The sequence below is a fragment of the Phacochoerus africanus genome, chromosome 4, assembly GCF_016906955.1.
Source record: "Phacochoerus africanus isolate WHEZ1 chromosome 4, ROS_Pafr_v1, whole genome shotgun sequence".
NCBI classification, from domain to species: Eukaryota; Metazoa; Chordata; class Mammalia; order Artiodactyla; family Suidae; genus Phacochoerus; species Phacochoerus africanus.
Genome location: NC_062547.1, coordinates 148,844,536 through 148,860,393, shown reverse-complemented (window position 1 = coordinate 148,860,393; position 15,858 = coordinate 148,844,536). Strand labels below are relative to the sequence as shown.

The 15,858-nt window shown below is 44.6% G+C and overlaps 1 protein-coding gene across 1 annotated transcript in view; it reads left to right on the top strand.

Moving 5' to 3' along the window:
- Positions 1–15,858, top strand: part of JAKMIP2 (janus kinase and microtubule interacting protein 2) — a 65,983-nt gene that overhangs the window by 7,033 nt on the left and 43,092 nt on the right. The window contains exons 2-8 of the mRNA XM_047774506.1: positions 4,318–4,815; positions 8,263–8,472; positions 10,309–10,407; positions 11,527–11,673; positions 12,349–12,489; positions 14,160–14,216; positions 15,326–15,445. Coding sequence (XP_047630462.1) covers positions 4,318–4,815; positions 8,263–8,472; positions 10,309–10,407; positions 11,527–11,673; positions 12,349–12,489; positions 14,160–14,216; positions 15,326–15,445 — 1,272 coding nt within the window. The remainder of the gene's footprint in view (positions 1–4,317; positions 4,816–8,262; positions 8,473–10,308; positions 10,408–11,526; positions 11,674–12,348; positions 12,490–14,159; positions 14,217–15,325; positions 15,446–15,858) is intronic.

Sequence of the window (15,858 nt, the reverse complement as noted above, 5' to 3'; positions counted from 1 at the left end):
TCGAGAATAGTTCTTTATTTTTTGTACACTCATTCTCATGATCTGCTTTAAGATTTTCAAATCTGTTTCCTTAGTGGTACAATCTAGGCTGTCAATAATTTTCAGAAGATGACTTTACTACAAAATTTTTATTGGTTCTTCTTTTCTCCCAGAGGTCAGTCTTATCCTTTGCACCTGCTTCGTAGTAGCGCTCTTCTCCCAAGCTGCAAAAAAAGAAAAAAAAAATCACACCTAGAAATACTGCCAAAAATGACAGTTCCCATGAAAACCCAAATGAGTGGACATAAGTGCCAAAAGTAATTCAGTACCTTTACATGTTCTCTGAATTCTGTGGATTCCTTTAATTGATGGACAGAGACAGGGGACGGGAATGATCTGGCCTGTGGGCTGTCGTCTGCCCCCTCGTGACCTACAAGATGCCAGTTCATTGTAGAAAAATGGAAAGTAAGATTTAGCTTGTCCTTACTGAAGCTCTGAGAGAAACATCTTGCAGAGGACAGGCAGATAGTATATATTAAGGGTGTTTCGTTTTATTGTTTTTTTCCCAGGGAAGGGATGCACGAGGGCTGCTCTGCCTACAGTATAAGCCTGTGTTCTTTCACCTGTGCGACAGGATATTTTATCCTGGACTCTGGTTACAGAGCTAGCCAGGGAAACACACGTCTTCCTTTCTTTAATTCCACACACAAGCTTTGTCTCTGTATCATGTGTTGTGCCGGCAGCCATTGGGTGGACAAAGACGAGCAAGGCTCATTGGCAGCTTTCTAGGAGTTTCCTCTCTGAGGCGGCGTAAGAGAAGAGGTGGTGAGGGCAGGCAAGTAAACCAGCAAACAGCAAAGCCACAGCATAAAGAACCTTGGGAAGGGACCAGTAAGGAGCCATGAACAGAGTACACAGAGAAGATACATGCCAGAGAAACGAGTTTGGTCCTGGGTGGTCCAGGTGTCGTGACCAAAGAGGGTGGCATCTAGCTGGGCCGAGGGGACTGAGAAGACCCCTAAAGAAGCTGGGGGAAGGGCAGGTCAGAAAGAGGAAGCCCTCAGCGCACAGGTACAAAGACGCAGGGCATGTGCTAAAAACAGAATAACTCCTTGTGCCTGGAGAGGTAGAGTGAGACGTTGAAACAGAAGCTGCAATTCCAGCCAGAGCTTCTGAGCTGAGAGAGGCAGCCGAAGGGCTGGGATTGTACGCCCCAGCACAAAGCAGCACTGGGTAATTTTTGAGCAGGCACATAAATCAGATCATTCAGGACTTTACTGAAAAAATGTGACAGTGGTATGAAGACAGCTCGCTTCATTAAATGAACCTCCAAGATCTCTGAAACGGTGCTGTCCAGAAGAAAAATAACATGAGCCACAAATGCAAGCCACGTATGGGGTTTTAAAATTTCTTATAACGGCAATTTCAAAAAGTAAAAAAGAAATAATTAATTTCAATAATATACTTTATTTAACCTAATTTCCCCCCAATTTTATAGTTTTAACGTAATCAATTGAAAAATTATTAATGGGGTAGAATTATCAACGTTAACCTCATACTAAGTCTGGAAATTGAGTTTGTATTTTACACGTAGGGCAAGGCTCCATTCAGACACGCAGTATTGCACGCGCTCCGGGTGGCTAGTGGCCCTTATCGGACAGCGCAGCTCTAGAGCCTGTGTGCTACCAGGCATCTGAGAAGGGCCTGCGCCTGGGCTGGAGGTAAGATCTGAGCACAGTCATTTGAGGATCTGGCTGCTTATCGCACCAAGTTTCCTGGTGTGCTGAGTTCTCGAAAAACCAACCCCGGAACAGTTGCGGTACCTTTAAGATAAAATATTGCTAAAATGCCGTGTGGACTTAGAACATCCTTTGTTCTAGCGAAAGGTAGGTCAACGGTGAAGGTAAGTAAAATCTCAGGGACTTGACATTGTCACAGGGCGTTGCGATGAGGAGTTTGGATCTTAGCATTTTTCAGCTGGAAAGGCTCTTAATGGTTATTTTGTGAAAACTTCTAGTTGTACAAATGGCAGAGACTCAGTATCAATCAACTAGATATTCCCCTGGGGCTGCCCAGTTCTTGCCTTTTCCCAGGTCCGTGTGCGTGTGTGCGTGCGTGTGTGTGTGTGTGTGTGTGCGCGCATGCATACATGTGTATGTGCGTGCGTGTGTGTTACTGAAACTCGGCCTCTGTTTACCAGTGCCGAATAGAAATGCAGAAACAGAGTTTTGAATGAGATAGCAAAGAATAACTTTGTTGCTTTGCCAGGCGAAGGGGGGCTATGGCGGGCTAGTGCCCTCAGAACTCTGTCCCCCACCCCCCGAGGGGCGTGAGGAGTCGTACAGTGTCAAGAGCAGGGCATGAGCGGCTCCTGGACCTTCTTCTGATTGGTTGGTGGTGAGGTCATTGAGAGTCTGCATCATCAGCCTTCTGTTGCAAACCGTCGGGGGTCTGCGTGCCTGTGGGCAGCGGAGGGTTAACGTCTCCCACCTGGTGGGGGTTTCAGTATCTACACAGCAAGCTCAAGAGCCATGGCTCATACCTTTATTATCTGTAGTCCTTGAGGAAAAACTACAGGTCCTTGACTTTGTTGAGTGGCTAAATGATGATTATTCTGTCTTGCGACTGTTTCCTTTTCTTTCTGCATTTTCTCTCTTCTCTAATTAAATTGCACTTTAAAGTTTTTCTACAGACAAAAGGCAGGGAAAGAAATGGGTTGAGGGACTATTCTGGGAAGGCCCCATAGAATCCTGCTCAGTTGTGTATGTGTGTGTGTTCGCTTGCCCACACGACAGAGAAAAAAGACAGGCAGCAGAGATGAGGACGGGGGAGGAGGACTGTAGATCAAGAGCCCAGTGAGGCATTCTCGAGCTACAGATGCCATCCTGATCCACTATGGCACAGGCAGACTCACAACCAAATTAAGGTCATGCCATTGCTAATGTATAAAGAGATCTGTATTATCCTCGGAAGTATTTTTACCAGGAGAAGGTTTTGGGGGTTTGGGTTTTTTTTGTTTGTTTGTTTTTTGGGCCACACCTGTGGCATATGGAGGTTCCCAGGCTAGGGGTCCAATCAGAGCTACAGCTGCCTGCCTACCCCACAGCCACAGCCACAGCCATGCAAGATCCGAGCAACATTTGCAACCTACACCACAGCTCACGGCAACACCAGATCCTTAACCCACTGCGTGAGGCCAGGGATCGAACCTGCATCCTCAAGGAGGCGAGTCAGATTTGTTAACCACTGAGCCACGAAGGGAACTCCCAGGAGAAGTTTTTTAACCAGAATACCTGACAGGTAAAAAGATGAGAAGGAATGCTTGATTGAAGTAGTTGGTGTGTTGGCTTAGGTCCAGAGAGAGGGAGGTAAGAGTGGGGTTTGTGAAGGGTGCAGACAGACACGCATGGAGCAGAAACAGCAGCAGCCACTGACTTCCCTTAACACAGAGGGCCCTGCCCTGCAGGAGGTTTTAAGAAAGGTGAGGTTGAGGACCTATCAACTGTTGTCACTCCTTACCTCCCACTTAGCAGTAGTTATCTTCTCTCCAAAAAAAAAAAAAGAAAAGGGGGGAAAAAAAGGAAAATAATATGCCATGACTTTAGGCTCTCATGTATTAGTCCGCATCTGACGGCGAACTGTCCTGGCCGTCCTAGGACAGCCACAGTTTATCCTTTGGGCCCAGCTAGGGGCATGCAGTCTAGAAAGCTCTCCAGGTGGTCTGCCTGAATGCTTCCCTTACCAAGGTGAAACCTATTTATGGCACCGCTTCCTAGTTTTACTGTGTGGACCAGCCACCTGGGGGTTGTTAAAATGCGGGCTCTGACTCTTAGGCCCTGCGTTGCTGAGCAGAGGGAGAGGCGCCCGCTGCCTGTCTGCAGCCCACACACAGAATAGTAAGGCCCAGAACATCAGACCTCTGTCAAAACTAAGTAACGTGAGCCTCCCGGGGATTGCTCTATTCCAGTTGGAAGGCCTGTGGTTTGCAACACAGGGGCCTGGAATTTGAAAAGCGATGAGGGATGTGGCTCAGTCGTAACAACCCGACTAGCGCATCTATGAGGACAGGATGCAGGCTGGATCCCTGGCCTGTTCAGTGGGTTAAGGATTCGGTGTTGCTGTGAGCTGGCGCAGGCTGGCAGCCGCAGCTCTGATTTGACCCCTAGCCTGCGAACTTCCACATGCCAGGGATGCAGCTCTAAAAGGAGCCCAGAAAAGAAAAGAGAAAAGAGATGAGGCATTCACAGATCCCAGGGGGCTGAGCTGCCGCTTCCGGCCTGGGAGCATCTCTTTTCGCTAAGGCTCACTTCTTTTCATCCTTCCGCCCCCTGCCTTCAGGTGTCGAAGCTCGAAAGGGAGAAGACTCAAGAAGCCAAGCGGATCCGGGAGCTGGAGCAGCGCAAGCACACGGTCCTGGTGACGGAACTCAAAGCCAAGCTCCACGAGGAGAAGATGAAGGAGCTGCAGGCGGTGCGCGAGAATCTCATCAAGCAGCACGAGCAGGAAATGGCCAGGACAGTGAAGGTGCGGGATGGGGAGATCCAGAGGCTCAAGTCGGCGCTATGCGCGCTCCGGGATGGCAGCAGCGACAAAGTAAGGACAGCGCTCACCATCGAGGCCCGTGAGGAGGCCCGGAAACTGTTTGACGCAGAGCGCCTTAAGCTCTTACAGGAGATCGCGGACCTGAAAACGGCCAAAAAGCAGGTGGATGAAGCGCTAAGCAATATGATCCAAGCGGATAAAATCAAGGCTGGGGACCTCCGGAGTGAGCACCAGTCCCACCAGGAAGCCATCTCCAAGATCAAGTGGGAGTCGGAGCGGGATATTCGGAGGCTGGTTAGTAACTTCGGGGCAGAACCTTCCCTTTCCAGGCTTGGGAGCGTCCTGGGGCTGGCTTTTCCGCTGTTTTTCCTGAGTGGGTGATCCCCAGGGCCCCTCCTCCTCCTCTCTCGCGAGCACTCTGTCCAAAATACAAGGTGGGTCAAGAGATGCAGAGATGCGGCCCGGCCAAAATTGGCCTTGTAAAAAGTAAAAAATTTTTGGAGTCACCTGTATCATTCTGCCAGCCCCACAGGTATGGAGAGATCTGTCTTCAGTGACCCTTAATTTCTTGGATGTCTATAAAAATATGCTGAATTCTGGACTCTTCCAAAATGGGCATGTTTTGTAGGCTTTCCATTTGTCAGATGTCTTGGGGCTTTTGGTGGGGGTAGGGAAGTTTCTGTGGCTTTCAAGGTGTCTGAAAAGGGCAGCCACTGGGGACATCCCGAGTGACTCACTTGTCTTAGCCCCAGGAACCGTGTCTAAAAGCAAAAGCATAGAGCTGTGCAATCCCTAGGCGTTTTAAAAAGAGATCTTCTTTCCCAGGATAAAGAGGGGCCATTTGAAAGAAGGGTCATTACAGTTCTTAAGTTGAATGTCATTCCTCAGTAGTTTCTTTGCTGTCACCAATTTCCATGACTGACTGCAGCACCTGCAGAGTTGAGTCTTTCTTTGTAATATGACCAAAGCCACACGAGTCTCTCACTTTGCCTAAAAGTAAGACAAATACTTAGTTACTATGTGAAAGCTGTCATGTCGCTGTCTTCGAAGAAATGTTAATATGCATCTGTATGCAGAATGTTTCGCTTTAGTTATATCTTTGCTGTATCTTATCAAATGAACTCTCCCTTGTTAGAGTGTACTTTATTCTTCTCTAAAAATACTTTCTTAGGAAAAACTATACTTTCCTTCTTGTATCTGTCGATTCTAAGCATTTATATTCTGAGAACCCCAGTTATATTCCTTGGAGGATATCTCTAGGATTTCAATTTTATGTAAAAAGTGGTTATCATAGAACACTTTAGAAAACTAAACATGTAATTTTCTTTGTACTGCAATACAGTATGACTGTAAAATGTTGCCTTTGCCACTCTTTCCAAATCCTTTATCTGAATTTCATACTGTTGCGTTGGTTGAAATAAAGACCAAACACAGTGCAGAAATACTGGTCTCTGCCCTGCCTTTGGTTTTTAAAAACAACAATAGCTGATGAAGAGTCAGGATTGTCAGTGACCTCTGAAGTCGGCAGGTAGGTAAATAAAAAGGAAGCTTTATAGGAGGTATTTTTGTTTGTTGATGGTTTTCAGTGTAAAAATCTACAAATACATCCACTTGTTGATCTGTAATTTTTTCCATGACTTCCCTTCACCAGTACGTGGCCAAAGGACACGCAAAATCCCTCATAATAACAATGTAAGAAGAATGGTTCGAAAATTGGGTGCAAACAGAAAAGCAGGGGGACCTTTTTCAGTAATGCAGATGCACTTGTCTTCATTTTTTTCCTTTTTCTTATCCTGTTCTTACCCCAAAATCCAGTTCTGTTTTTGGAACCAGAAGGGAGGGAAATGGGAGCCCTTCTGCCCAGAAAATTTTCCTACAGAATTCTTGTATGTCCCCCCCTCCCCATCTAAGAACTAGAACTTTGGAAGATTGTCAGTGTTCTGAAAGCAGAGTCCATGCTTATAACCAGGATTCAATAGAGACTCCTCCCCTGGAGTTACTGGAGCTTCTACAGAAAACCATTGGGAACTGCTGGAAGGATAACCTTGGTATCAGTAGGGCACAGAGCCTAGTGGAATGGACTCTAGAGTCAGAGACTGTATTTTAAGTCAGGCTTCATCACTTATTAACCTATGACCATGACCAAGTTTATAAACCTCTGGGCTTTCAGTCATCGCCTGTAAAATGGTGATATGAGAACCTACATAATAGGATTCTTATACAATGAATTAAGGTACATAAGACTCCAAGTACCTTGACTAGTACAAGATCAATACCTTTCAGTTATGAGGATGAGAATGATTCTGTGGGCATAACGGGGCGATTTCCCAGCAAGTGCAGTTATGGAGAGTACATCAGGACCACCTAGGAGCGTGCAGATAATGGAGCCGTGGCAAATGCAAAAAAGACCGTGGATGACAGCTCTAACAAACGAATGTGCCCTTAGATAAGAATCACCCTAAGCGCACGTCTCCTGCAAGGACATAGACATAAAGACAGTGCTCTTACTCCCAAATTAGTGAGATGGTGTTTGATACTTACCAGGCCATCAGATTGTGTCATAGGATCATGCCTCTCAAAATTGGTCTAAAATTTAATCATGCAACTTGGAGGCAGTAGCTCACAGATAGTTCCACATGGGAAAATGTGACAACAACACATTGTATAGAACACAATAGCAATTTCTGTGTGTGTGTGTGTTGGTTTTAGGAGTACAGCAAGCAACACTGATACAAAGTGATTTGTATAAAGTGTCGTTTTTAGCAATAGAATAGTCTAACAGAGTGTATGTATTAAGTGTATCTATTTCCGTTTTGAATATTCTCCTGAAATAGAATGAAATGAGAAGAAAGGTTTCACCCAGTGGCTGTGCCTTCTTCCAAGATTGTTCACTAGCCCTCACCCAGGAATGGCAAAAAGTTTTCAGTCCAAAGGAACTGGGATTGCTTTTGGAATCAAGTGCATTTGGCCATTACTTTGAGAGATATTTCTGCAGCCATGGCCAGACTTAACCAAAAACAAGTCTTGGGATCAATAAAGAGGTCCCACAGATCGGGGTGGGAAAGTAGTGGCTACGATTACCAGCTAGTGTCCACTCCTATTTTTGTCCCAACCATGATTTTCTGACAGTAGTGGTAAATGGTTGCTCAGAACCGGCTGCTCTGAAAGTTGAAAAAGACGGGAAGAACCTTATGACAGACCCAAGGAAAGACCTCACTCTCAACTCGCCACCTGAACGCAAACAGCCTGGTCTTAGGAACCAGGGGGCTGCCGGAAGTCTGCAGCTTCTTCAGTTACCAATGACGTGTTCCTCGGTGTTACCGCTGTTTAAACGGAACCCTAAACTCATTCCCCCAAACAGGAGGTACTATCACAAATGGTCGTGGAAAACATTGCAGTAGAATATTTAGCATCTGTCTTTCTTAATGCTGATGACTCATTTTTAAATCGACTTTTGCTTTCCGTAGCCAACAAGCCCAGACTGTGTCAAACAGTGTACTGAGTCACAGAGGCTACGTAGGATCTGCCAGAGAGAAGAAAGTTACTCTCCATGGCACCTAATTAGGCTAGGACGGCCCATCATTACACAGTCTTGCCTCGTCTCATTCGTGAAGTCGCTATACTTGCCATCGCCATGACTTCCTTTCCTGTCTCAGTAGGAAGCAGTTAAGCTCGTCATTGTAAAAATGCCTTTCTTTGCAGCGTTGCTAAATAAGATGTCCTGGGTGTCGTTTCATTCAGATGGATGAAATCAAAGCCAAGGACAGGATCATCTTCTCTCTGGAGAAGGAACTGGAGACGCAGACGGGCTATGTACAGAAGCTCCAGCTGCAGAAGGAGGCTTTGGATGAACAGCTCTTTCTGGTCAAGGAGGCTGAGTGTAACATGAGCAGTCCGAAACGAGAGATCCCAGGGAGGGCAGGGGATGGCTCTGAACACTGCAGCAGTCCCGTAAGTCTCTTCAAGTTGAAGAAGTCGCGAGGCCCCTTCTATTTAGCTCCCAAGTCTTACTTTTCACTTAAGCTCTTTTCCTGCTGACTAGAGAGAAATCAATTCCACCTCCTACTATAGAATCATCTTGGGAGTAGGGTTTTCTAAACTCATAGACAACAAAATCATCTGCACTGCATTAGCTAATCACAAGAGGATTACAGATCTTTGAAAATCCTTCATAGAATTTTTTCTGGCCAGATGATACCTGTCCAAACAGCAGCTTATTATAAGAATCATAAATAAATAAAAATACGTTGCCTCTTGCTGGCAGTGTTCCCTTGTAATGAACAATTAGGTTGGAAATTGGTAAAAAATGGTTATCATCTGCAGGGATCAAAATGTGTGGCTGTGTAAAAGACTAAGCCGTTTCTGATGATCCCTTGAAAACTTCAAGTCTGGTTGCATTTGACACTTACTTCCCTGGGTTTCCATCATTTTATGAGAAATTATTTTCGGAAGGTCAGTGATAGAAATAAGCTTATATAGAGTTTACTTTCATATCTTAGACCTCTCATATTATTTCGCTACCAAAGGAATGAAAATGTATTATGTAGGACCAGAAATAGGTTCTAAAGTAGTACTTAGAACTGAGGAGCTGAGTAATGAATAATTTATGGATCGCTCTTCAGGGATATTTAGATGTGGCAGAAAGAGTACTAAACTAGAATCGAGCAGGTGTGAGTGAGTTTTGGTTCTGTCACCGACACTTACCTGCTGTGTAGCAAAACTTTCAAGAGAATGGGTCTAGAGTCAGACCTGTCAGTTTAAATGCTGGATCTGCCGTTTATGGTGTGACCTCAGGCCAAGCATTTGACTGACTCCTCAGTTTCCGCATGTGTAAAAGAGAGGCAGTGCTGATGCTCCGTGAGCTGGTCCTCGGTTTAGAAGAGAAGGTATGTAAAAAGTTGAGTACGGTGTCCGGCACACCATTAGCATTCAATTCATCTTAGTTACTGATCTGTTGAGAGTAGTCACAGGACTTTGCAGGAGTCACAACCGCCCTGAACCTTACGGGCCTGATGAGTCCTCTAGGATACTGTGGGTCCAGGAATATGATGCGTATGAAATGGCTTTGTCAACAGTGCATCACTATCAAAGCGTAAGATGACGATGGAATTGTAAATGTATATGGCCCCGTGGACTCTAGAACGCAGAATTGACCCATGACTGCTGTGTGTAAAGTGATTCTATGACTATTATACCAAGTGGGGAAGCCAGTTAATCTGGGCAGAATCTACCAGCAAAGTCCATCCTGTAATCTGCTGCCTTTTAGACATGAAGGTAGTGCACCAACTTTCTCATTTTGACCTTTCTCTCCGGGAGTATGCAGGAATTTACAATGCCCAGCCCCACCCCCTTCTCTGTCCTCTCTGTGGCTAAGCGTATTCATGGCAGGACGTCTGTCTAGGCTGTGGGAAGCCATGTGCAGCCATGATACAAGGGGTGCTCCTTGAACCTCATGTAATCACAGGAGGACCTTGGCCTCCCAGCTCACAGATCTCATAGGCTGATCCGACCATCTACCACCCCCTTTGCCAGGAGCCAGGGCTCCAGAGAGTTATCTGTCACCGGGAATTCACTTGTAATTTCCACCAGGCGTGATCCTGAAACCAAGCAGTGAATATTGGGGGTTGGAATAGGATAAAAATTGACTCTTCTCTGAGTAAGAGAACATTTAACTCTCACCTCATAAGCCGGGTGAGAGGAACTCAGCCTCGTACTTTTATGAGCAGTATTCTTAAACTTTGTGAAAAGTGTTATTGAGGAAACACTCATCTTAATTTTCATGGGTAGGATTTGCGAAGAAATCAAAAGAGAATAGCTGAGTTGAACGCCACTATAAGAAAATTAGAAGACAGGAATACCTTGCTTGGAGATGAACGAAATGAATTGGTGAGTTCTGATCAGATTTTTTTAATTGTATTATTTTATAAGCATTTTGTTCTCAACGTCTATATGATGTTATGGAAGTGTTATTTAATAAACAGAAATGCACAAATAATAAAGGTACCAGCTTAATAAACATGCCCAACGTGAGGTACCCGTATAACCCCTACCCAGGGGAGTAAGTGGGAGATTAGCAGCGTCCTCCTCTTCGGACCTCTCTCCGTCACATCTTTCTAAAGTTAACCACTGTACGGCATCCATCCCTGGACGTGCCTACCACTGTTTTAAAAATGTGCCATCAATGGAATCATACAATGATGACTCATTTGTGTCTGGCTTTTTTTGCTCAGCATTGCGGTGGGGAGAGTATTCCATTGTGTTGCATGTAGAATGCATTCATGTCTGTCCTCTATCATATTCAATTATGTATGATATATACTTACTACATGCATATATACACGCCACAGGACAATATATACGATATGCAACATGATACAGCTATACACACATATGGTAAATGTGTATGTTTATTCTATCGTTAATGGACATTTATGTCGTTTTGTAACAGTTTCAAGCTGTTAATGATGCTGCTACATGTCATGGTGAAACAATGTGTTCTTGTCTGGGGGGACCACACCACGGAGCAGAATTGCTGGCTCCCAGAGTATGCGTGTAGTCGGCTTCAGCAGTTCCTACCCACAGTTTTCCACAGTTAACTATTACAAGTACATTCCCTCCAACAATGTAGGAGAGTTGTAGTTTCTCCATGTCCTCAACATGCCAAGATAATTGATCGTTTTAGTCGTTTTGTTGCATGTGAGGTATATTCTTGTAGGAATTTCATTTTTATTTTTCTTCTCATTAATTAGATGAAGTAACTTTTCAAATAGCTAGTGGCCTTTTGGGTATCGTGTGGGATTTGTCATTTGTCTTATGCCCATTTTCTTTTGCACTGCTTTTATTTTCTTACTAGTATTACGAATTTTTTACACCCTTTTGGGACCCTTGCATTTAACATACTCTGCTCTGTGCCTCGTACTTTACATGCTTTATGGTGGCTGTTGGTAAAAGGAAGTTCTTTTCCGCCTCTAATCCCAAGGGACATGTTGTCTTCTGTCTTCCCAGTTAAAACGCGTGCGGGAAACGGAAAAACAGTGCAAACCTCTTCTGGAAAGGAACAAGTGCCTCGCCAAGAGAAATGATGAACTGATGGTATCTTTGCAGCGCATGGAAGAGAAACTAAAAGCTGTTACCAAGGAAAATTCAGAAATGGTGTGTATCCCAGACTCTGTAATACCATAGCTTCCTTTATATCACACCACTAGCCTGACTTAATGGTTTGCCCCAGTTTATTTTTAAAATACAGTGCTATTGGTGGCAGTTTAGACTTTCCCTTATGTAAGCAAGGAACCTTGAAGGAGGAAAGCAAGAGGAAGTTGCTGGCTCTGAATTTTCTGGGCTTTGTAATTTTGCAGAATGAGAGGCTTGCCTCTAGGAATCCGCACAGTCTCCAAAAGCTCCGAGATAGAGAAGCCGACTCTCGGCCCAGCTCCTCAGCCACAGAAACTTTCTCCCAACAGTTTCACTACCAGGCTCTTTGGAGAGCTGAACAGTGGATACCCCTCACCTCCCAAGGTCTTGGTAATAGCTGGGAGTAGGTGCCATCATTTGCATTATGTATGGTCAGTGATGCGCTAATGCAGAGTCTTTCATAGACTTCCAACCCAGCTGTAGAGATCTTCAGGCATCCCCAATAGTTTCTACCTATTACAGCAGACAGAGTGTACTCAAGGCTGTTTAGTTGGTGTGTGTGTGTGTGTGTATTGAAGCTGGGCACTTTTCAAATTTAGCTGGAATCCCTCAGAGCTTCTACAAATGTTTTAGGTTAACCACAAAAGTTTAGAATTATTAAAGTCGCCAGCTGCTCTTTCTTTTTTCCCAATCCAGAGAGAAAAAATTACATCCCATCCACCCTTGAAGAAATTAAAATCTCTGAATGACCTCGATCAAGCTAATGAAGAACAAGAGACAGAGTTTCTGAAACTTCAGGTCATTGAGCAGCAGAACATTATTGATGAGCTCACAAGGGTGAGTCTTGCTTAATCTCTAAACTGTTCCCAAGGACACGTAGCCAAGAAATCAGCATGCACTAGAAGCACTTAATAATTTGGGGTTAGTGCCAGAGGCCCAAGTTCATATGTTTAAAATGTAAATAGGTTCAGGAGACTTTATCCTAAAAATATCTTACCTTATTTAACTGTTTTATACTTTCCCAGTTATAATCCTTTGGTTAAAAATTTGGTAACACAAATAGCTGCAAAGCACAGTAAAACAACTTTCAAGTGCATTGTACAGTGACTAGGTGGATTGGGTGGGTATATCTCATAATTACCTTCCAGTGTCAAGATCCTGGGGTGCAGAGATTAAATCTTTTGCCTTCAGTCATGGGACCACTGGCCTCTTGTTTCCCAACACCTAATTCAGTGTGAGGCACACAGTGGAAGTTTAATACCTGTTTGTCAAATGAACAGCAATATCGTAACAACCCGACAGCTGAAATTCCAATCCCGATCTTCTGGCTGCGACTTCCCTACCTGCCCAAGTCGGAAAAGCTGTTGTTCGCCCAGCTGCCTCTGGCTGAGGTCTGTGTTACTGACGGCCTGAGACTGAGCCCTGCAGCTGCATCTGGGCTTTATCCTGTGAATGACCACGGGCTCGCTCGCACTTCAGGACCAGACCAAGCCCTCCCTGGTTGCACCAGGGATGTGATGCTGGGGAGTTGCGGGCAATGGTTTGCAGGCTAGGGTGAGCCAGATGAGTTACTGCCGCTGACGAAGAAGAGCTTATAAATCCTGTTTATAATTATTTGTGGTTCAGCCTTTTTAAGATTTTCTGTGTTGAGTCTGTGTTTTACTACATATGCTACATTAGGAGGGTCGTCTGAGTACAAATTGTAAAACTTTTGGATGTATTGAGATTGCATGATCAAATCACTTTTATTTCTAAAGGTGGAAAATCAAAAAGGTTAACACCGCTGGCTTAAAGCAAATTCCTTCCTTCCTTCCTTCCTTTCTTTCTTTCTTTTTTTCTTTCTTTCTTTCTTTTGCTTTTTAAGACCTCACCAGAGGCATTTGGAGGCTCCCAGATGAGGGGTCAAATCAGAGCTACAGCCCCTGGCCTACACCACAGCAACAGGGGATCCAAGCTGTGTGTGTGACCTATATATACCACATGGCAATGCCGGATCCTTATCCCACTGATAGAGGCCGGGAATCAAACCTGCATCCTCGGGGATCCTAGTCGGGTTTGTTACTGCTGAGCCACGAAGGGAACTCCCAGCAGATTATTTCTTAAACGTGGCCTTGGAAGCTCTGTACCCCTCCATTCCCTTCTACTTTCTTAATAACTCAGTACTTAAATTTAAAGTAATCTGGGGCCTGAGAAAATTGAACAATTGTGCTTTGCGAGAACACGAATGACTATTTTGTATTAGATCTTTGAGTATAAAACAAAGGATACCAGGGACACAGTGTATTTCGTGATTGTGAGGCTCTTAGATCGACATGATTTTCAGGAAAAGTTGTAGAGTATTCTTCCTTTGCAAATAATTAAGTATCAAAGCCAAAAGTTGCCAAAATTTGCAAAACGTATCTTATTTTACATAGAAATATGTCATGCCTCGGGAAAAACATGTACCCACTCGGGGTCTGAAGTATGTACCCACTCGGGGTCTGAAAAGTGTTTCCTCTGTTTTCCAGGACCGGGAAAAGCTCATTCGAAGGAGAAAGCACAGGAGAAGTTCCAAGCCCATCAAGGTGATGAGAAAACTAGGTTATCAGGCTCTGGCTGTACCCACACAGCCAGAGAAGGGAGGCTTTGCCAGGGAGTCTGCCTGCAAAGATGGAATAAATCACATGTTCCTGAAGTGCAGGGGTTTGCTGGCCAGAAGGAAGTCTCTTCTCTTGACACTTTCAGAAACCCCACAGTGATGACGTTGTGGATTTTAACCTGAAAAGATTTGCTTTAATATGACTTCGTCGGAGAGAAGCCACTCTCTCCGACGATGGAGACGTAGAAAGAGTCCCCTGACTTGGGGGCTCGTGGGATCACACTGCAAGTGTGATCCCATCAGGAGACCCAGATGAGTGGATATCGCCCCTAATAATATTAGCATCTGTACCCATCCTGTCGTTGATTAATGCATTTTCATTCTTCACTTGGGCAGTGTTCTTGATAATGATTCTCCCAACCCACCAGTATCTGTAGAGCCTCTTATAATCCACAGTTTTGTTACTTCATTTGTCTATTTGTTTGATTTTTGTTCTTAACCATTACATCGTTTGATTTGGATGTGAAATTAGATGATAGGACTTGATCTCCCCCTTCACGGAGATGCCTGGATGTTTTGTTCTGTTTTTTTGTTTGGTTGGGTTTTGGGGGGGATGTTCTTTTGGTTTGCTTTTTGGTTTTTGGTTTTTTTGCTGCACTCTTGGCATGTGAACGTTTCCAAGCCAGGGATAGAACCCATACCATGGCAGTGACCCAAGCCACAGCATTGACAATGCTGGATCCTTAAGTGCTAGGCCACCAGGAAACTCCCCCTTGATTATATTTTAAACACTGGACAGAACAAATCACATGAACTTATCATAGTATAATATGTGGTATAAAGAAGGACCCCATGTTTCCCAGGAAGGGAGCCAAATATTAATGAATCTTCCCCAGAATATCAGAGGGGAAATAGCAGGGGTCAACCCCTTATTGGAATGACTGTGTTCACGCCTAATAGGTTTATTTCATCAAAGAAGCCTTAAAGGATCCCTATCGTCTCTGTTTGCACGGTGACCGTTGACGGTGTTTCAACAATATGTTGACTTTCTCCACTTTTAGTTTTTTGGGTAAATGTGTCCTCTCCCTCCATTAGAGGCCTGTTTTGGACCCATTTATTGGCTATGACGAAGACTCCATGGATTCAGAGACGTCCTCCATGGCCTCGTTCAGAACAGACCGCACACCAGCTACTCCTGACGACGACTTGGACGAGGTGAGCTTTTTCACTTCTCTCCTCTTGGGTGTTATTGCCGTCGAGTCTGTCCTTTGAAAGGGGAGAAAAAGCATTGCACTCTTTGCCTCCTTTATAATCTCATGATAGTGACCAGTTTCGAAACCGTTGCCTGCCTTTGCCACCTCTTGGAAACTAGCTTCACCTAGGCCCTGCAGCTCTTGTGGAGACTTCTCTGAAGCTCTGCTCTGCAATGCGAAGACGTCTTTCAAAATAAAACTTACTCTCCCAGGTTCTTCATCCAGAGAAGGGGTGCAACAAAGAACAAGCTTAGAGGAACAAGCTTTTTTTTTTTTAATTTTTTTTTATTTTCCCACTGTACAGCAAGGGGGTCAGGTTATCCTTAGGAACAAGCTTTTAAGTAGAGTGTAAGACGGTGTTGAGCCCAGTGTGCT